A 22,340-nucleotide genomic window follows, 5' to 3' on the forward strand; every position below is an offset into this window, starting at 1 on the left:
AGACAGAAGCCACTCCTCAGTAAAAGGCACACGAGAGCCTGCTTGCAGTTTGCCATAAAACACCTAAATGACTCTCAGACCTTAAGAAACAAGATTCTCTGGTCTGATGAAACAAAGGTTGAACTCTTTGGCCTGAATGCCAAGTGTCAAGATTGAGGGAAAGATCAACGAAGCAAAGTACAGAGAGATCCTTGATGAAAACCTCCTCCAGAGCGCTCAGGACCTCAGACTGGGACAAAGGTTCACAGTCCAACAGGACAACAACCCTAAGCACACTGCCAAGTTGCTGAATGTCCTTGAGTGGTCCAGCCAGAGCCCGAACTTGAATCCGATGGAACATCTTTGGAGAGACCTGATAATAGCTGTGCAGCGACGCTCCCCATCCAACCTCAAAGAGTCTGAGAGGATCTGCAGAGAAGAATGGAAGAAACTTCCCAAATACAAGTGTGCCACGCTTGTAGCGTCATACATACCCAAGAAGACTCGAGGTTGTAATTGTTGCCAAAGATGCTTCAACAAAGTACTGAGTAAAGGGTCTGAATACTTATGTAAATGTGATATTTCCATTTTTTATTTGTAATAAATGTGCAAACATTTCTAAAATCATTTTTTGCTTTGTCATTATGGGATATTATGTGTATATTGATGAAGGGAAAAAACGGTTTAATATATTTTAGAATAAGGCTGTAAAAAAGTCAAGGAGTCTGAATACTTTCCCAATGCACTGTATGTACTTCTGGGGCCTAATGTATCAAGCGTCCCCCCCGTCCCCCAAAATGTATCCTAGATCAACACTCCTACTTTGAAACGCTTGATACATAAGTCCCCAGGTTGATATTCCATTTAACCCATTCCTGAGACTAATAACGATTATGTACAATGATCAATGTTCTGTGGGGACCAACAGTTTACCTGCCGATGAGAAGGAACTCCCCTGCCACTCCAAGTCGTCTCATAGCCATGAGGAGCCCACGGACCGTCATGCCCTCGCAGAAGCAGACGACCACCCGGGCCTTGGGCAGGCGTTCTCTCAGCTTCCTCAGCAGCCTGTCAAAGTGCTTCTCCCCTGCATTGCTGTAGATCTTGTCTGAATGGGCGATACACAGCCCCTCCTGAGAGGCCAGATCCTTAAAGGCTTCCATACCACTCTCTCCATAGTTACCTGGGGAAATAAAAAGCATTAACAAACAAAACAACATTACATCATGGTTTTTAAAGTTTAACACATTTTAAAATACAATATTATTTAAAAGGTTGACTCAAAATTCTACAATCCGAAGAAGTTTAAGAAACTTTGTATTATAACTTTACCTGTAATTTTTGCCAACAAGCCAAACACAACAGCATTGCAACCCATATCTAATATAATAATAATAATAATAGGCTGGCTGCATTTCAACCTTTCAGTCTGCTTGTTATCACTCTATTTCAGAGACGGAAGTGCCATGTCACTGTATCTCACTGTATTTAATAATAATAATCGTAAAAAATACTAATCATTCTGCTCATCGGTCTGGTAAATAACGAAGGTGCACCAGAACATAAATGTAATTGAGTTTTAATCAGTTCATCACCAAGTCTCCCTCACTGCAGACAGATCAGAGGTATGTTTCCTGCATCCCAAATGGCACCCTATTCCCTTTATAGTGCACTGCTTTTGACCAGGGCCTATAGGGCTCTGGTCAAAAGTAGTGCACTGTGTAGGGAATATTCTGCAATAGGACACACACTGTGACTATGAGGAACGTTCATATGCACATCAGGCAGGCAGCTATGACCCTGATGTCATTCAGACATCTCATCACCTGGAACTGGAATCTTAATTACTGTATAATAATCTACAGACCAGCAAAGATTTGTCTAACTCACCCAAGATAGACCACAGCACGTCATTTCCAATGGGAGTAAATGAATCCCAGTTGGAAGAACAAGCAAGGAGATTGGCAGAGCCAAGCACAAGCTAGTGAGATCCTGTTGGTGCATTTGAGGATTTATTTGCACATTTCCATTAGGGAACACCTACTCTGTGAAGTGCGGCGAGTGCAAAACTCAATTCACCCTTGAACTTCTTCTAAACAACGTAACTTTTTGAAACTTTGGCAAAGGCTAAAGTCTACAAAAGGCAGTCCACTCTGTGTGTTACATATTCTAGTTTTGGAAACAGAAAACTGTATGGAGATCAAATGTTTAATTGATGAGAAAATTAGCAGAACATCGGACAAAATCCATCTCGCACCATCTTCTCCCACTGCTAGCCACTGGGCTTCCTCTCATCACCATATTTTGTAGTGAGTGGAAACGCCAACCGGATGCTTCACTTTTATACGTCTGGTGAAATATCTGTCTCATTGTTCTATCTGTGGCAGCACTGTACTGCAGAACAAAACTGTAGCTACAGAAGCCGAGGATTGTCTTGGTCTCCAGGTCTCATATGCTGTAGATTACCTGCTACCACCTCCCCAGTAAGATGCAGATATCTGAAGGACTTGGTTCACAAAATAGTTAGTGAGTAGTGAGTAGTGGGTTGTGAGAGTGAGTAGTGGAAAGTGAATAGTGAATAGTGAGTAGCAGGCTGTGGTAGTGAATAGTGAGCAGTGGGTTGTGGTAGTGAGTAGCAGGCTGTGGTAGTGAATAGTGAGCAGTGGGTTGTGGTAGCGAATAGCGAGTAGCAGGTTACGATAGTGAATAGCGAGTAGTGGGTTGTGATAGTGAATAGTGAGCAGTGAGCAGTGCATTGTGGTAGCAAATAGTGAATAGTGAGTAGTGGTTGTGGTAGTGAATAGCGAGTATCAGGTTGTGATATTGAATAGTGAGTAGTGGGTTGTGGTAGTGAGCAGTGAGCATTGGGATGTGGTAGTGAATAGTGAGTAGTGGGTTGTGGTAACAAATAGTGAGTAGTGGGTTGAGGTAGTGAATAGTGAGAAGGGGGTGGGTTGTGGAAGTGAATAGTGAGTAGTGGGTTGTTGTAGTGAATAGTGAGTAGTGGGTTGTTGTAGTGAATAGTGAGTAGTGGGTTGAGGTAGTGAATAGTGAGTAGTGGGTTGTGGTTGTGAATAATGAGCAGCGGGTTGTGGAGGTGAATAGTGTTTAGTAGGATGTGATAGTGTCACGTTCTGACCCTAGTTCTTGTATTATTTGTTTGTTTTAGTTGGTCAGGACATGAGTTGGGTGGGCATTCTATGTTTTGTGTTTCTAGGTTGGTTTTCTGTGTTCGGCCTAGTATGGTTCTCAATCAGAGGCAGGTCTCGTTAGTTGTCTCTGATTGAGAATCATACTTAGGTAGTCTGGGTTTCACTGTTGTTTTGTGGGTGATTGTTTCCGTGTCTGTGTTTGTGTTTGTTCGCCACACGGGACTGTTTCGGTTTTGTTCACATTTATTGTTTTGTATTTGTGTTCATGTTGAGTTTTTCATATTAAAAACCATGGACACATACCACGCCACATCTTGGTCCGATCCTTGCTACACCTCTTCAGAGGAAGAGGAGGAAAACCTTTACAGATAGTGAATATGGAGTAGTGGGGTGTGGTTGTGAATAGTGAGTGGTGGGTTGTGGTAGTGAATAGTGGGTTGTGAATAGTGAGTAGTGGGTTGTGGTAGTGAATAGTGAACAGCGGGTTGTGGTAGTGAGTAGTGAGTAGTGGGTTGTGGTAACGAATAGTGAGTAGTGGGTTGTGAATAGAGAGTAGTGGGTTGTGATAGTGAATAGTGAGTAGTGGGATGTGAATAGAGAGTAGTGGGTTGTGATAGTGAATGGTGAGTAGTGGGTTGTGAATAGAGAGTAGTGGGTTGTGATAGTGAATGGTGAGTAGTGGGTTACGGTTGTGGAAGTGAATAGGGAACAGTGGGTAGTAGGTTGTTGGATTTAATAGTGAGTCGTGGGTTGCGGCTGTGAATAGTGAATAGTGGGTTATGGTTGTGAATAATGCATATTTGGTTAAGGTAGTGAATAGTGAGTAGGGGGTTGTGGTAGTGAATGGTGAGTAGTGGGTTGTGAATAGACTCTGTTGTAGTCTGCCTCCCTGTGTCCTGTGAGCTGCCCATCCTCCTCCAGCCAGTTAAATCATCTCATCTTGGGCGAAACCAAGAGCAACTGAAACAACCCTACACACTCATGTTATCACTGAAGCTCAGCAAATGTGCTATGATGTTGTTATCTTCGATGTCTTAATCTTTATTTTGTTTATTTGTGTGTGTGTGTGGAGGGGTACGGGTGTTTTGAGGGTTTAGTTTTGATATATTTGATTTGAAGCGAACTGCAGTTATACATGTTGAACATAGCTCGGTGCATCGATGTTGCACGTGCACAAATCAGAAATGGTAAATACCGAAATGTTATGTTATGTTTTAATATTTGTATAATTTATTTTGGGCCACTTTTGCAACCTGAAAAAGACAAAATAGTGAAATGAAGAGGGCACCGTGTTTTTTTATTTCTATGTATTGCTGTTTGACTTTTAAATCTTTGTTCAAGGCTGATTTGTAAGTCGCTCTGGATAAGAGCGTCTGCTAAATGACTTAAATGTAAATGTAAATGTAGTGGGTTGTGATAGTGAATAGAGAGTAGTGGGTTGTGAATAGAGAGTAGTGGGTTGTGATAGTGAATGGTGAGTAGTGGGTTGTGATAGTGAATGGTGAGTAGTGGGTTGTGATAGTGAATGGTGAGTAGTGGGTTGTGAATAGAGAGTAGTGGGTTGTGATAGTGAATGGTGAGTAGTGGGTTGTGATAGTGAATGGTGAGTAGTGGGTTGTGATAGTGAATGGTGAGTAGTGGGTTGTGAATAGAGAGTAGTGGGTTGTGATAGTGAATGGTGAGTAGTGGGTTGCGGTTGTGGAAGTGAATAGGGAACAGTGGGTTGTAGTAGTGAACAGTGGGTAGTAGGTTGTTGGATTTAATAGTGAGTCGTGGGTTGCAGCTGTGAATAGTGAATAGTGGGTTATGGTTGTGAATAATGCATATTTGGTTAAGGTAGTGAATAGTGAGCAGTGAGCAGTGGGTTGTGGTATTGAATAGTGAGCAGTGAGCAATGGGTTGTGGTATTGAATAGTGAGCAGTGAGCAGTGGATTGTGGTATTGAATAGTGAGCAGTGAGCAGTGGGTTGTGGTATTGAATAGTGAGCAGTGAGCAGTGGGTTGTGGTATTGAATAGTGAGCAGTGAGCAGTGGGTTGTGGTAGTGAATGGTGAGTAGTTGTTTGTGATAGTGAATAGGGAGTTGTGGGTTGTGGTTGTGAATAGTGCATAGTGGGATGCGGTAGTGAAAAGTGAGTTGTGTGTTGTGGTAGTGAATAATGAAAAGCAGGTTGTGGACGTGAACAGTCAGCACTGGGTTGTTGTAGTGAGTAGTGGGTTGTGGTGGTGAATAGTGAGTAGTTGTTTGTGATAGTGAATAGGGAGTTGTGGGTTGTGGTTGTGAATAGTGCATAGTGGGATGCGGTAGTGAAAAGTGAGTTGTGTGTTGTGGTAGTGAATAATGAAAAGCAGGTTGTGGTAGAGAATAGTGAGCAGTTTGTTGTTGTAGTGAATAGTGAGTAGTAGGTTGTGATAGTGAATAGGGAGTAGTGGGTTGTGGTTGTGAATAGTGAGTAGTGCGTTGTGGTAGTTAAATGGTATGCAGTGAGTTGTGGTAGTGAATAATGAGTAGTGGGTTGTGGTGGTGAATATCAAATCAAATCAAATCAAATCAAATTTATTTATATAGCCCTTCGTACATCAGCTGATATCTCAAAGTGCTGTACAGAAACCCAGCCTAAAACCCCAAACAGCAAACAATGCAGGTGTAAAAGCACGGTGGCTAGGAAAAACTCCCTAGAAAGGCCAAAACCTAGGAAGAAACCTAGAGAGGAACCGGGCTATGTGGGGTGGCCAGTCCTCTTCTGGCTGTGCCGGGTAGAGATTATAACAGAACATGACCAAGATGTTCAAATGTTCATAAATGACCAGCATGGTCAAATAATAATAAGGCAGAACAGTTGAAACTGGAGCAGCAGCACAGTCAGATGGACTGGGGACAGCAAGGAGCCATCATGTCAGGTAGTCCTGGGGCACGGTCCTAGGGCTCAGGTCCTCCGAGAGAGAGAAAGAAAGAGAGAATTAGAGAGAGCATATGTGGGGTGGCCAGTCCTCTTCTGGCTGTGCCAGGTGGAGATTATAACAGAACGTGGCCAAGATGTTCAAATGTTCATAAATGACCAGCATGGTTGAATAATAGTAAGGCAGAACAGTTGAAACTGGAGCAGGAGCATGGCCAGGTGGACTGGGGACAGCAAGGAGTCCTCATGTCAGGTAGTCCTGGGACATGGTCCTAGGGCCCAGGCCAGTTGAAACTGGAGCAGCAGCATGGCCAGGTGGACTGGGGACAGCAAGGAGTCATCATGTCAGGTAGTCCTGGGGCATGGTTCTAGGGCTCAGGTCCTCCGAGAGAGAGAAAGAAAGAGAGAAGGAGAGAATTAGAGAACGCACACTTAGATTTACACAGGACACCGAATAGGACAGGAGAAGTACTCCAGATAAACAAACTGACCCTAGCCCCCCGACACATAAACTACTGCAGCATAAATACTGGAGGCTGAGACAGGAGGGGTCAGGAGACACTGTGAGTAGTTGTTTGTGATAGTGAATAGGGAGTTGTGGGTTGTGGTTGTGAATAGTGCATAGTGGGATGCGGTAGTGAAAAGTGAGTTGTGTGTTGTGGTAGTGAATAATGAAAAGCAGGTTGTGGTAGAGAATAGTGAGCAGTTTGTTGTTGTAGTGAATAGTGAGTAGTAGGTTGTGATAGTGAATAGGGAGTAGTGGGTTGTGGTTGTGAATAGTGAGTAGTGCGTTGTGGTAGTTAAATGGTATGCAGTGAGTTGTGGTAGTGAATAATGAGTAGTGAGTAATGGGTTGTGGTAGCAAAATGTGAATAGTGAGTAGTGGGTTGTGATAGTGAATAGGGAGTAGTGGGTTGTGGTTGTGAATAGTGAGTAGTAGGTTGTGATAGTGAATAGGGAGTAGTGGGTTGTGGTTGTGAATAGTGAGTAGTGCGTTGTGGTAGTTAAATGGTATGCAGTGAGTTGTGGTAGTGAATAATGAGTAGTGGGTTGTGGTTGTGAATAGTGAGTAGTAGGTTGTGATAGTGAATAGGGAGTAGTGGGTTGTGGTTGTGAACAGTGAGTAGTGGGTTGTGGTAGCAAAATGTGAATAGTGAGTAGTGGGTTGTGGTTGGGATTAGTGAGCAGTGGGTTGTGGTAGTGAATAGTCTATAGTATGTTGTTGCAGTAAATAGTGACCAGTTGGTTGTTGTAGTGAATAGGGAGTAGTGGATTGTGGTTGTGAATAGCGCGTAGTGGTTTGTGGCGGTGAATAATGAGTAGGAGTTTGTGGTAGTGAATAGGGAGTAGTGGGTTGTGGTTGTGAGTAATGAGTAGTCGGTCGTGGTAGTGAATTATGAGCAGTGAGTTGTCGTAATGAATAGTGAGTTGTGGGTAGTGAAAAGTTAGTAGTGCGTAGTGGGTAGTGAATAGTGAGTAGTGGATTGTGGTCGTGAAAATTGAGTAGCGGGTTGCGGCAGTGAATAGTGAATAGCAACTGTAAATCAACTGTATCAACTGTAAATTTCAGTGTTCCTCAAGGTTCCGTTATAGGACCACTATTGTTTTCACTATATATTTTACCTCTTGGGGATGTCATTCGAAAACATAATGTTAACTTTCACTGCTATGAAGATGACACACAGCTGTACATTTCAAGGAAACATGGTGAAGCCCCAAAATTGCCCTCGGTAGAAGCCTGTGTTTCAGACATAAGGAAGTGGATGGCTGCAAACGTTCTACTTTTAAACTCGGACAAACCAGAGATACTTGTTCTAGGTCCCAAGAAACAAAGATATATTCTGTTGAATCTGACAATTAATCTTGGTGGTTGTACAGTCGTCTCAAATAAAACTGTCAAGGACCTCGGTGTTACTCTGGACCCTGATCTCACTTTTGACGAACATAACAAGTGTTACGCCTTGGTCTTAGTATTTTGTGTTTTCTTTCTTTATTTGGTCAAGCCAGGGTGTGACATGGGTTATTGTGGTGTGTAGCCACACCAAGGTGCAGCGAGAGAGGGATTGGACATGGGAGGACGAACTGGACGGTGAAGGACCTTGGGCTCAGCCTGGAGAATATCGCCGCCCCAAGGAAGAACTGGAGGCGGAAAAGCGGTGAGGCGCTAAAGCGGAGAGGCGCTGGTATGAGGAGGCAGCACGGCGACGCGGATGGAAGCCTGAGAGTCACCCCCCAAAATTTCTTGGGGGGTGGCTCACAGGGTGTATGGCTATGCCAGGTAGGAGACCTGCGCAAACTCCCTGTGCTTACCGGGGGGCTAGAGAGACCGGGCAGGCACCGTGTTATGCTATGGAGCGCACGGTGTTTCCAGTGCGGGTGCATAGCCCGGTGCGGTTCATACCAGCTCTTCGTATTGGCCGGGCTAGAGTGGGCATCGAGCCAGGTAAGGTTGGGCAGGCTCGGTGCTCAAGAGCTCCAGTGCACCTGCACGGTCCGGTCTATCCAGAGCCACCTCCACACACCAGTCCTCCGGTGGCAGCTCCCCGCACCAGGCTTCCTGTGCGTGTTCTCTATCCAGTTCCACCAGTGCCAGCACCACGCATCAGGCCAACAGTGCACCTCGCCTCTCCAACGCTGCCGGAGTCTCCCGCCTGTTTAGCGCTGTCAGAGCCTTTCTCCTCTCCTGCGCTGCCGGAGTCTCCCGCCTGTTTAGCACAGCCAGAGCCTTCCTTCTCTCCAGCGCTGCCGGAGTCTCCTGCCTGTTCAGCGCAGCATGAGCTGCCAGTCTGCATGGAGCAGCCTGAGCTGTCAGACTGCATGGAGCAGCCTGAGCTGTCAGACTGTCATGCAGGTGAAAGAGGACCCAAAAGCGACTTAACAGAAACAGAGTTTATTTAAGTCCAAACAGGGAATAACAGAAATCCTCTAGTCTGTAGAGGGGAATAACTGGAGAAGCGGCCACAGACTGCAGGTCGCTTCGGGTAGGCGCAGGCCGTAGTTGACAGAGACACCTGCTCACACGCAGCATCTGATGAAGGCAAAAAACACGACAGGACAGGGCGATACACAATCACAGCAAAAACACGACAGGACAGGGCGAAACGCAATCACAGCATGGTGAATACTAAACAAGGAACCGACGGGACAGGAACGGAACACAAAGGAATAAATAGGGACTCTAATCAGGGGAAAGGATCGGGAACAGGTGTGGGAAGACTAAATGATGATTAGGGGAATAGGAACAGCTGGGAGCAGGAACGGAACGATAGAGAGAAGAGAGAGCGAGAGAGTGAGAGAGGGAGGGGGAGAGAGAGGGATAGAAGGAGGGAAAGAACCAAATAAGACCAGCAGAGGGAAACGAATAGAATGGGGAGCACAGGGACAAGACATGATAATAAATGACAAACATGACAGTACCCCCCACTCACCGAGCGCCTCCTGGCGCACTCGAGGAGGAATCCTGGCGGCAACGGAGGAAATCATCGATGAGTGAACGGTCCAGCACGTCCCGAGACGGAACCCAACTCCTCTCCTCAGGACCGTAACCCTCCCAATCCACTAAGTATTGGTGACCCCGTCCCCGAGAACGCATGTCCATGATCTTATGTACCTTGTAAATAGGTGCGCTCTCGACAAGGACGGGAGGGGGGAGGGAAGACGAACGGGGTGCGAAGAAAGGGCTTAACACAGGAGACATGGAAGACAGGATGGACGCGACGAAGATGTCGCGGAAGAAGCAGTCGCACAGCGACAGGATTGACGACCTGGGAGACACGGAACGGACCAATGAACCGCGGAGTCAACTTACGAGAAGCTGTCGTAAGAGGAAGGTTGCGAGTGGAAAGCCACACTCTCTGGCCGCAACAATACCTTGGACTCTTAATCCTGCGTTTATTGGCGGCTCTCACCGTCTGTGCCCTGTAACGGCAAAGTGCAGACCTCACCCTCCTCCAGGTGCGCTCACAACGTTGGACAAACGCTTGAGCGGAGGGAACGCTGGACTCGGCAAGCTGGGATGAGAACAGAGGAGGCTGGTAACCCAGACTACTCTGAAACGGAGATAACCCGGTAGCAGACGAAGGAAGCGAACCAGAGCGTATTCTGCCCAGGGAGCTGTTCTGCCCAAGACGCAGGGTTTCTGAAAGAAAGGCTGCGTAGTATGCGACCAATCGTCTGATTGGCCCTCTCTGCTTGACCGTTAGACTGGGGATGAAACCCGGAAGAGAGACTGACGGACGCACCAATCAAACGACAGAACTCCCTCCAAAACTGTGACGTGAATTGCGGGCCTCTGTCTGAAACGGCGTCTAACGGGAGGCCATGAATTCTGAATACATTCTCAATAATGATTTGTGCCGTCTCCTTAGCGGAAGGAAGTTTAGCGAGGGGAATGAAATGTGCCGCCTTAGAGAACCTATCGACAACCGTCAGAATCACAGTCTTCCCCGCAGACAAAGGCAGACCGGTAATGAAGTCTAAGGCAATGTGAGACCATGGTCGAGAAGGAATGGGGAGCGGTCTGAGACGACCGGCAGGAGGAGAGTTACCCGACTTAGTCTGCGCGCAGTCCGAACAAGCAGCCACGAAACGGCGCGTGTCACGCTCCTGAGTCGGCCACCAAAAGCGCTGGCGAATAGACGCAAGAGTGCCTCGAACACCGGGATGACCAGCTAACTTGGCAGAGTGAGCCCACTGAAGAACAGCCAGACGAGTGGAAACAGGAACGAAAAGGAGGTTACTAGGACAGCGCGGCGACGCAGTGTGCGTGAGTGCTTGCTTAACCTGTCTTTCAATTCCCCAGACTGTTAACCCGACAACACGCCCATAAGGAAGAATCCCCTCGGGATCAGTAGAAGCCACAGAAGAACTAAACAGACGGGATAAGGCATCAGGCTTGGTGTTCTTGCTACCCGGACGGTAAGAAATCACAAACTCGAAACGAGCGAAAAACAACGCCCAACGAGCTTGACGGGCATTAAGTCGTTTGGCAGAACGGATGTACTCAAGGTTCTTATGGTCTGTCCAAACGACAAAGGAACGGTCGCCTCCAACCACTGTCGCCATTCGCCTAGGGCTAAGCGGATGGCGAGCAGTTCACGGTTACCCACATCATAGTTGCGCTCAGATGGCGACAGGCGATGAGAAAAATAAGCGCAAGGATGAACCTTATCGTCAGACTGGAAGCGCTGGGATAGAATGGCTCCCACGCCTACCTCTGAAGCGTCAACCTCGACAATGAATTGTCTAGTGACGTCAGGAGTAACGAGGATAGGAGCGGACGTAAAACGTTCTTTTAGAAGATCAAAAGCTCCTGGGCGGAACCGACCACTTAAAACACGTCTTGACAGAAGTAAGAGCTGTGAGAGGGGCAGCAACTTGACCGAAATTACGAATGAAACGCCGATAGAAATTAGCGAAACCAAAAAGCGCTGCAACTCGACACGTGACCTTGAACGGGCCAATCACTGACAGCTTGGACCTTAGCGGAATCCATCTGAATGCCTTCAGCGGAAATAACGGAACCGAGAAAAGTAACGGAGGAGACATGAAAAGAGCACTTCTCAGCCTTTACGTAGAGACAATTCTCTAAAAGGCGCTGTAGAACACGTCGAACGTGCTGAACATGAATCTCGAGTGACGGAGAAAAATCAGGATATCGTCAAGATAGACAAAAACAAAAATGTTCAGCATGTCTCTCAGAACATCATTAACTAATGCCTGAAAAACAGCTGGCGCATTGGCGAGACCGAACGGCAGAACCCGGTACTCAAAATGCCCTAACGGAGTGTTAAACGCCGTTTTCCACTCGTCCCCCTCTCTGATGCGCACGAGATGGTAAGCGTTACGAAGGTCCAACTTAGTAAAGCACCTGGCTCCCTGCAGAATCTCGAAGGCTGATGACATAAGGGGAAGCGGATAACGATTCTTAACCGTTATGTCATTCAGCCCTCGATAATCCACGCAGGGGCGCAGAGTACCGTCCTTCTTCTTAACAAAAAGAACCCCGCCCCGGCCGGAGAAGAAGAAGGCACTATGGTACCGGCGTCAAGAGACACAGACAAATAATCCTCGAGAGCCTTACGTTCGGGAGCCGACAGAGAGTATAGTCTACCTCGAGGAGGAGTGGTCCCCGGAAGGAGATCAATACTACAATCATACGACCGGTGAGGAGGAAGGGAGTTGGCTCGGGACCGACTGAAGACCGTGCGCAGATCATGATATTCCTCCGGCACTCCTGTCAAATCGCCAGGTTCCTCCTGAGAAGTAGGGACAGAAGAAACGGGAGGGATGGCAGACATTAAACACTTCACATGACAAGAAACGTTCCAGGATAGGATAGAATTACTAGACCAATTAATAGAAGGATTATGACATACTAGCCAGGGATGACCCAAAACAACAGGTGTAAACGGTGAACGAAAAATCAAAAAAGAAATAGTCTCACTGTGGTTACCAGATACTGTGAGGGTTAAAGGTAGTGTCTCAAATCTGATACTGGGAAGATGACTACCATCTAAGGCGAACATGGGCGTAGGCTTATCTAACTCTCTGAAAGGAATGTCATGTTTCCGAACCCATGCTTCGTCCATGAAACAACCCTCAGCCCCAGAGTCTATCAAGGCACTACATGTAGCACCCGAACCGGTCCAGCGTAGATGGACCGACAAAGTAGTACAGGATTTTGATGGAGAGACTTGAGTAGTTGCGCTCACCTGTAGCCCTCCGCTTACAGATGAGCTCTGGCTTTTACTGGACATGAATTAACAAAATGTCCAGCAACTCCGCAATAGAGGCACAGGCGGCTGGTGATCCTCCGTTCCTCTCCTTAGTCGAGATGCGAATCCCTCCCAGCTGCATGGGCTCAGACTCTGAGCCAGAGGAGGAAGATGGTTGCGATGCGGAGCAGGGAAACACCGTTGATGCGAGCTCTCTTCCACGAGCCCGGTGACGAAGATCTACCCGTCGTTCTATGCGGATGGCGAGAGCAATCAAAGAGTCCACATCTGAAGGAACCTCCCGGGAGAGAATCTCATCCTTAACCACTGCGTGGAGTCCCTCCAGAAAACGAGCGAGCAGCGCCGGCTCGTTCCACTCACTAGAGGCAGCAAGAGTGCGAAACTCAATAGAATAATCCGTTATGGACCGTTCACCTTGGCATAAGGAAGCCAGGGCCCTAGAAGCCTCCCTACCAAAAACTGAACGGTCAAAAACCCGAATCATCTCCTCTTTAAAGTTCTGGAACTTGTTAGAGCAATCAGCCCTTGCCTCCCAGATAGCTGTGCCCCATTCTCGAGCCCGGCCAGTAAGGAGTGAAATGACGTAAGCAACCCGAGCTCTCTCTCTAGAGTATGTGTTGGGTTGGAGAGAGAACACAATCTCACACTGCGTGAGAAAGGAGCGGCACTCAGTGGGCTGCCCGGAGTAGCAAGGTGGGTTATTAACCCTAGGTTCTGGAGGCTCGGCAGGCCAGGAAGTAACAGGTGGCACGAGACGAGACTCTGGAACTGTCCAGAGAGGTCGGAAACCTGAGCGGCCAGGTTCTCCACGGCATGGCGAGCAGCAGACAATTCCTGCTCGTGTCTGCCGAGCATGGCTCCTTGGATCTCGACGGCAGTGTAACGAGCGTCTGAAGTCGCTGGGTCCATTCCTTGGTCGGTTCCTTCTGTCATGCAGGTGAAAGAGGACCCAAAAGCGACTTAACAGAAACAGAGTTTATTTAAGTCCAAACAGGGAATAACAGAAATCCTCTAGTCTGTAGAGGGGAATAACTGGAGAAGCGGCCACAGACTGCAGGTCGCTTTCGGGTAGGCGCAGGCCGTAGTTGACAGAGACACCTGCTCACACGCAGCATCTGATGAAGGCAAAAAACACGACAGGACAGGGCGATACACAATCACAGCAAAAACACGACAGGACAGGGCGAAACGCAATCACAGCATGGTGAATACTAAACAAGGAACCGACGGGACAGGAACGGAACACAAAGGAATAAATAGGGACTCTAATCAGGGGAAAGGATCGGGAACAGGTGTGGGAAGACTAAATGATGATTAGGGGAATAGGAACAGCTGGGAGCAGGAACGGAACGATAGAGAGAAGAGAGAGCGAGAGAGTGAGAGAGGGAGGGGGAGAGAGAGGGATAGAAGGAGGGAAAGAACCAAATAAGACCAGCAGAGGGAAACGAATAGAATGGGGAGCACAGGGACAAGACATGATAATAAATGACAAACATGACACAGACTGCATGGAGCAGCCTGAGCTGTCAGACTGCATGGAGCAGCCAGAGCTGCCAGTCTGCATGGAGCAGCCAGAGCTGTCAGTCTGCATGGAGCAGCCAGAGCTGCCAGGTTGCATGGAGCAGCCAGAGCTGCCAGTCTGCATAGAGCAGCCAGAGCTGCCAGTCTGCATGGAGCTGCCAGTCTGCCTAGAGCAGCCAGAGCTGTCAGTCTGCATAGAGCAGCCAGAGCTGCCAGTCTGCATGGAGCAGCCAGAGCTGCCAGTCTGCATGGAGCAGCCAGAGCTGTCAGTCTGCATGGAGCTGCCAGTCTGCCTAGAGCAGCCAGAGCTGTCAGTCTGCATAGAGCAGCCAGAGCTGCCAGTCTGCATGGAGCAGCCAGAGCAGCTAGATCCGCCAGTCAGCCAGACTCTTCCAGATCTGCCAGTCAACCAGACTCTTCCAGATCTGCCAGTCAACCAGACTCTTCCAGATCTGCCAGTCAGCCAGACTCTTCCAGATCTGCCAGTCAACCAGACTCTTCCAGATCTGCCAGTCAACCAGACTCTTCCAGATCTGCCAGTCAACCAGACTCTTCCAGATCTGCCAGTCAACCAGACTCTTCCAGATCTGCCAGTCAGCCAGACTCTTCCAGATCTGCCAGTCAACCAGACTCTTCCAGATCTGCCAGTCAACCAGACTCTTCCAGATCTGCCAGTCAACCAGACTCTTCCAGATCTGCCAGTCAACCAGACCCTTCCAGATCCGCCAGCCAGCCAGGATCTGCCAGAGCCAACTACCAGCCTGAGCTTCCTCTCAGTGCTGAGCTTCCTCTCAGTGCTGAGCTTCCTCTCAGTGCTGGGCTTCCCCTCAGTGCTGGGCTTCCCCTCAGTGCTGGGCTTCCCCTCAGTGCTGAGCTACCCCTCAGTCCCGAGCTGCCCCTCAGTCACGAGCTGCCCCTCAGTCACGAGCTGCCCTCAGTCCAGTGGGGTTCTGGGTGAGGACTATTAGGCCATGGTCGGCGGCGAGGGTGGATAATCCCAGGACGCGAGGGGGAGGAACTATGACATTAATGGAGTGGGGTCCACGTCCCGAGCCGGAGCCGCCACCATGGACAGACGCCCACCCGGACCCTCCCTATGGTTTTGAGGTGCGTCCGGGAGTCCGCACCTTAGGGGGGGGGGGTTCTGTCACGCCTTGGTCTTAGTATTTTGTGTTTTCTTTATTTATTTGCTCAGGCCAGGGTGTGACATGGGTTATTGTGGTGTGTTTTTGTCTTAGGAGTTTTGTGGGGTGTCTACGTAGTCTATGGCTGCCTGAGGAGGTTCTCAATCAGAGTCAGGTGATTATCGTTGTCTCTGATTGGGAACCATATTTAGGCAGCCATATTCTGTGAGTGTTTCAGGGGTGATTGTTCCTGTCTTTGGGTTTGCACCAGATAGGGCTGTTTCGGTTTTCGTTATTTCATTTCGTTATTTTTGTAGTTTCTGTTTGTATAGTTTTTCCTTCATTAAAATATCATGAATCATCATCATGCTGCATTTTGGTCCGATCCTTGTTCTACCTCTTCGGCAGAAGAGGACAGCTTTCAGAAACTTTCTGTCCAAAAATGATGCAGAAAAATTAATCCATGCTGTTGTTACTTCTAGGTTAGACTACTGCAAAGCTCTAGTTTCCGGCTACCCGGATAAAGCACTAAATAAACTTCAGTTAGTGCTAAATACGGCTGCTAGAATCCTGACGAGAACCCAAAAATCTGATCATATTACTCCAGTGCTAGCCTCCCTACACTGGCTTCCTGTTAAGGCAAGGGCTGATTTCAAGGTTTTACTGCTAACCTACAAAGCATTACATGGGCTTGCTCCTACCTATCTTTCCGATTTGGTCCTGCCGTACATACCTACACGTACGCTACGGTCACAAGACGCAGGCCTCCTAATTGTCCCTAGAATTTCTAAGCAAACAGCTGGAGGCAGGGCTTTCTCCTATAGAGCTCAATTTTTATGGAATGGTCTGCATACCCATGTGAGAGACGCAGACTCGGTCTCAACCTTTAAGTCTTTACTGAAGACTCATCTCTTCAGTGGGTCATATGATTGCGTGTAGTCTGGCCCAGGAGTGTAAAGGTGAATGGAAAGGCTCTAGAGCAACGAACCGGCCTTGCTGTCTCTGCCTGGCCGGTTCCCCTCTCTCCACTGGGATTCTCTGCCTCTAACACTCTATTACAGGGGCTGAGTCACAGGCTTACTGGTGCTCTTCCATGCCGTCCCTAGGAGGGGTGCATCACTTGAGTGGGTTGAGTCACTGACGTGATCTTCCTGTCTGGGTTGGCGCAACCCCTTGGCTTGTGCCATGGCGGAGATCTTTGTGGGCTATACTCGGCCTTGTCTCAGGATGGTAAGTTGGTGGTTGAAGATATCCCTCTAGTGGTGTGGGGGCTGTGCTTTGGCAAAGTGTGTGGGGTTATATCCATCCTGGCCTGTCCGGGGCCTGTCCGGGGATATCATCGGATGGGACCACAGTGTCTCCTGACCCCTCCTGTCTCAGCCTCCAGTATTTATGCTGCAGTAGTTTATGTGTCGAGGGGCTAGGGTCAGTTTGTTATATCTGAAGTACTTCTCCTGTCTTATCTGGTGTCCTGTGTGAATTTAAGTATGCACCCCTCATAGCCTGGTTCCTCTCTAGGTTTCTTCCTAGGTTTTGGCCTTTCTAGGGAGTTTTTACTAGCCACCGTGCTTCTACACCTGCATTGCTTGCTGTTTGGGGTTTTAGGCTGGGTTTCTGTACAGCACCCTGAGATATCAGCTGATGTAAGAAGGGCTATATAAATACATTTTATTTTATTTTATTTGAATAGCTGGTAGTGAGTAGTGGGTTGTGGTAGTGAATTGTGAGTAGTGAGTAATGGGTTGTGGTAACAAATAGGGAATAGTGAATAGTGGGTTGCGGAAGTGAATAGTGAGTAGTAGGTTGTGTTAGTGAATAGTGAGTAGTGGGTAGTGAAAAGTGAGTAGTGGGTAGTGAATAGTGAGTAGTGGGTTGTGGTAGTGAATAGTGAGCAGTGGATTGTGGTAGTGAAAATTTAGTAGCAGGTAGTGAATAGTGAGTAGTGGGTTGTAGTTGTGAATAGTGAGTAGTGAGTTGTGGTAGCAAATAGTGAATAGTGAGTAGTGAGTTGTGGTAGTGATTTACTGACTAGTAGGTTGTGGTAGTGAATAGTGAGCACTGGGTTGTGGTAATGAGTAGTGAGTAGTGGGTTGTGGTAGTGAATAGTGAGTAGTAGGTTGTGGTAGTGAATAGTGAGCAGTGGGTTGTTGTAGTGAATAGTGAGTAGTGGGTTGTGGTTGTGAATAGTGTGTAGTGGGTGGAGGTAGTAAATAATGAGTAGTGGTAGTGAATTGTGAGTAAGTGGGTTGTTGTAGTGAATAGTAAGTAGTGAGTTGTGGTAGTGAATAGTGAATAGTTGTTTGCGGAAGTGAATAGTGAGTAGTAGGTTGTGTTAGTGAATAGTGAGTAGTGGGTAGTGAAAAGTGAGTAGTGGGTAGTGAATAGTGAGTAGTGGGTTGTGGTAGTGAATAGTGAGCAGTGGATTGTGGTAGTGAAAATTTAGTAGCAGGTAGTGAATAGTGAGTAGTGGGTTGTAGTTGTGAATAGTGAGTAGTGAGTTGTGGTAGCAAATAGTGAATAGTGAGTAGTGAGTTGTAGTTGTGAATAGTGAATAGTGAGTAGTGAGTTGTGGTAGTGATTTACTGACTAGTAGGTTGTGGTAGTGAATAGTGAGCAGTGGGTTGTGGTAATGAGTAGTGGGTAGTGGGTAGTTAATAGTGAGTAATAGTGAGTAGTGGGTAGTGAATAGTGAGTAGTGGGTTGTGGCAGTGAATAGTGAATAGTGGGTTGTGGCGGTGAATAGTAAGTAGTGGGTTATGAGGGTGAATAGTGAGTAGTGGGTTATGAGGGTGAATAGTGAGTAGTGGGTTGTGGTAGTGAATAGTGAGTAGTGGGTTGTGGTAATGAATAGTGAGTAGTGGGTTGTAGTTGTGAATAGTGAGTAGTGAGTTGTGGTAGCAAATAGTGAATAGTGAGTAGTGGGTTGTGGTAGTGATTTACTGACTAGTAGGTTGGGGTGGTGAATAATGAGTACTGGGTTGTGGTAGTGAATAGTATGTAGTGGGTTGTGGCAGTGAATAGTGAGCATTGGGTTGTGGGTAGTTAATAGTGAGTAGTGGGTTGTGGCGGTGAGTAGTGGGTTATGAGGGTGAATAGTGAGTAGTGGGTTGTGGTAGTGAATAGTGAGTAGTGGGTTGTGGTAGTGAATAGTGAGTAGTGGGTTGTGGTAGTGAATAGTGAGTAGTGGGTTGTGGTAGTGAATAGTGAGTAGTGGTTGTGGTAGTGAATAGTGAGCAGTGGGTTGTTGTAGTGAATAGTGAGTAGTGGGTTGTGGTTGTGAATAGTGCGTAGTGGGTGGAGGTAGTAAATAGTGAGTAGTGGTAGTGAATGGTGAGTAAGTGGGTTGTGGTAGCAAATAGTGAATAGTAAGTAGTGAGTTGTGGTTGTGAATAGTGAGTAGTAGGTTGCAGTAGTGAATAGTGAGCAGTAGGTTGCGGTAGTGAATATTGAGTGTTGGGTTCTGGTAATGAATTTTTAGTAGTGGATTGTGGTAGTGAATTGTGAGCAGTGGGTTGCTGTAGTAAATAGTACACATTAATTTCTAAACAGAAATTGATAAATCAACAAAACAAGATGATATCTTTGTGTATGTACATCAACACAAATAATTATATTGAATGGCGTCATGTTCAAGCTTCTAAGGTAGTATTGTTTATTGAATGTTTTTGTCGTCATGATTGCTATTTGAACTACTTCAATTATGGAAAATAATAACAATCTGTTGCTTTCAGCATTGCTGGATCCATTCAAATGGAACATAAGGAAAAGCAATGTGTCCATGTGTATACCCATCTGATAGTGGGTTTATATAGCTTTGATATTTGAGATGGCTTGTGTAGAAATGCTAATTAATAGTTGAGTTCATGGACATGGACTGATTTGACTGACCATTGACACTGACTGACAGTACAGAACTTCATAGATCCAAGCCTGTCATAATCATGTGCCAAACTCAAACTACACACCGGCTATTCCCTCCTTCTAAACCTACAGTTGAATCCAAACATTTTGCTACCTTTACTGCTCTGAGACTTCTCTCCACACCCAATTAAGCCCCACAAACACTGCTGGCGAGGCCAGGGTTGAGGAACCTTGAAGAGCTAGGATTGTTGCCCACTCAAATCTGTAGCAACCACAGAATTTGACCATGAGAAAGTGGCTTCTCTTTAATGGTTTGTACCTGTCAAGGATTCCTCGTGAATTGTAGGCCAGAGGGCTGAGGAAGGCCTGAATGAACAAGCACAGGCTATTAACTTTGGTGGATGATGTTGAACCCCTCTCCTTTTTTGACCTAAATCCATTATGATTATGAATTATGAATAACAGGAGGTTGGTGGCACCTTAATTGGGGAGGACGGGCTCGTGGTATTGACTGGAGAGGATTCGGTGAAATGGTATCAAATACATCAAAGACGTGGTTTCCAGGTGTTTGATGCCGTTCCATTTGATCCGCGATTGTTATGAGTCGTTTTCCCCTCAAGCATCCTCCTGTGTTATGACTGATCATAATCAATTGGATAGAACTATGTATATCTAGAATGTGAATATTCACAGTTCAATCCCCAACACAACTTTATAAAAATTGTGTTTGAATAGGCATTGATGGCCAGTAGGCAACATGCAGGCCAATTACTTCTTGGATTAGAAAGTGGAGTGTCTTACCCTCTGTATGGACTGCTGACACATAGGTCCAGTTATAGCGTTTGACAATGTCCAAGATGGCTCTGGCTTGGAGAGTGTCAGAGGGCACAACCCTAAGGAAATACTTGAAGAGCGTTTTGTCACTCAGATCTATGCTGGTCGCAGAATATGCTATCTGAGGGATGTTAAACAGCTGCAGGAGGTTTTGGACCTGGATAGCCACTGAGCTGGATCCAGGTCCAATGACACCTGCTATGGGTTTCTTGGTAGTGGGCGGTTGGCTTGCAGGCGTCCCATCAATGCACCACTGTCTGGATGTACCATCTTTGTTGTCGTCATCCCGGATCGAGATGAGAGAGTCTCTAATGAACTCAATACTCTGCTCCAGAGCCACTGAGGAGTGCCAGCAGGAGTCCCTGATCTCGCACCCCAGAGTGATGTTGGGTAGAAGGTTCGGGTCTGAGTTGATTCTGTCCAAGGTGTGGAACATCGCTTCTACTCGTTGGATTCCGTACTGTTCCCGAACCTCCCCGCACTTCCTCTCCGCTACCTGCTCTGTTGATGGTTGGTGGTGGACCGAGAACAGTGCACCGATTATAATGTCCCCGTCCATTCTGGCCACCGAGCGGGACCCAGCAGCTTTAGAAACCACCGACCTCTCAAATATGTTACTGGGGGAGACGAACGCATCACACACTAGAATAAGGAAATACAAAAACCTAATAGCATTCAGGTAAATCATATTCCACATGGTGTCAACAGTCTTGGGGATATAATCATGTCCGCTTGGCCATTGGGGAGAGCTGAGGATCCAAGTTTAATTGAAGATCCATCATCTCCTTACCATCCCTCTTTCACTGATGTCTTTCCTGCTGATGAGAGACGTGTTAATTTAAGTTTGATACAAGTGATACAAGTTTTGCAACAAGTTTTTCAACAAGTGATGATAAACAGCTATGTGTTGCCAATCTATCTTTGGCAACTCTTTTAATAGGCTACACAACTTCGCAATGAAGCAAAGGCAAATATAGTTATAGGCTGCTGCAGAAGCCAATCTGACATTCAATCTTGAATAATTCAAGTACTAATAGTCTACAGTAATGTAAAACCATTTGATACATTACAGTCATTTAGCAGACGCTCTTATCCAGAGCTGCGGACAGTGAGAAACGACGTTGAACGCCTTTCATAATCTATAGCCTACAGTAAAAACCGCTTACAGGAGGCTGATTAAAAGTTGATTTGTGCGATGGTTGGTTTGCGTGGCTGGTTTCAGTCCCTTGGATAGCGCTAAATTCTACTTGACCGTTGGGCTCACAATAATTTGCCCACACCCGATGAGTTTGTGTTTAGCTACATAAAATGGTGCTTTAAATGGTGCTTAAATGTTCCATTGAAATGACCAATTAATCAGATCTCATATAATTTACCATTCTATTGTTTATATATCGACATTGTCAACATCTAATTAACATTCCAATTGATAATCACCTACAAACGGTTTAGGTAAGATAGGGTATTTTATAGTGTTTCACTTTTTTTCCAGAACATTTGTAAATGAAATGCCGTAGGCTAGTAATCAAATAACGAAAGCAATGCTTTACCATCATTGCTATTCACATGAGGAGCCATCTCCTCCATTCATGTTATATTGCACCTTTTGCATTCGCTATAGCCTAAAATACCTTAGAGATCATAACGTTAGAGCGTGTACATACCTGCACCCGCTGCTTCGGGAACATTGCGTATCTCCTTGTCTCCTGAACCTCTCAGTTTGGAGCCCAAGTTTAATAAGCCTCTGCAGCGCAAATACAGTATTTCTTTTTTCCCCCAACCTCTAGCTCTCTATCTTTCTGAAAGGGAGCATGGGTGCCCCCCTCGATCCCTCTTGATCACTGCATGCATCTTTAAAACCGGGTCACATGGAATGCATTGTATGGCCTGGATAAAAGACAGCACGAAGAGAGAGATAGACACGTATGGAGTGGAGTTAATTGTCTCTATCCGGAGTATCGTCCAGTACATTGCAATGACACGCCCATCATTTAAAAAGTGTATGCATGGGTGTAATGTAGGCTCAATAAAATAGTTTATTGCATGTACAAGTTCGCTTGATTTATTTTTCAGAATAAAGGTATACACATACCTACAATAAGAAGATAAGTATTGTAAGTATGAAATGAGTCTATAGCCTTGTAACCAAGTAGGCTAAACCAGTGATACTAGCAGATATGTAACATATCGACACTAGCCTACGTATTTGTTGCATTTTACTGAATTATGTTCA

General features: G+C 46.6%; 1 protein-coding gene across 5 annotated transcripts in view; it reads right to left on the reverse strand.

Moving 5' to 3' along the window:
- LOC124046699 (metabotropic glutamate receptor 1-like) overlaps positions 1 to 21,964 on the reverse strand; it is a 44,566-nt gene extending 22,602 nt beyond the window's left edge. For 4 of the 5 annotated variants that reach the window (XM_046367394.1, XM_046367393.1, XM_046367391.1 and 1 more), the window contains exons 1-3: positions 21,772 to 21,964; positions 20,075 to 20,925; positions 913 to 1,162 (exon numbers count right to left, since the gene is read on the reverse strand). In XM_046367394.1, coding sequence (XP_046223350.1) covers positions 913 to 1,162; positions 20,075 to 20,804 — 980 coding nt within the window. In that variant the 5' untranslated portion in view covers positions 20,805 to 20,925; positions 21,772 to 21,964. The remainder of the gene's footprint in view (positions 1 to 912; positions 1,163 to 20,074; positions 20,926 to 21,771) is intronic. The other variant, XM_046367392.1, reaches the window with a different exon arrangement.
- Between the last annotated feature and the right edge of the window lie 376 nt (positions 21,965 to 22,340).

Source organism: Oncorhynchus gorbuscha, linkage group LG10 (assembly GCF_021184085.1).
Source record: "Oncorhynchus gorbuscha isolate QuinsamMale2020 ecotype Even-year linkage group LG10, OgorEven_v1.0, whole genome shotgun sequence".
NCBI classification, from domain to species: domain Eukaryota; kingdom Metazoa; phylum Chordata; class Actinopteri; order Salmoniformes; family Salmonidae; genus Oncorhynchus; species Oncorhynchus gorbuscha.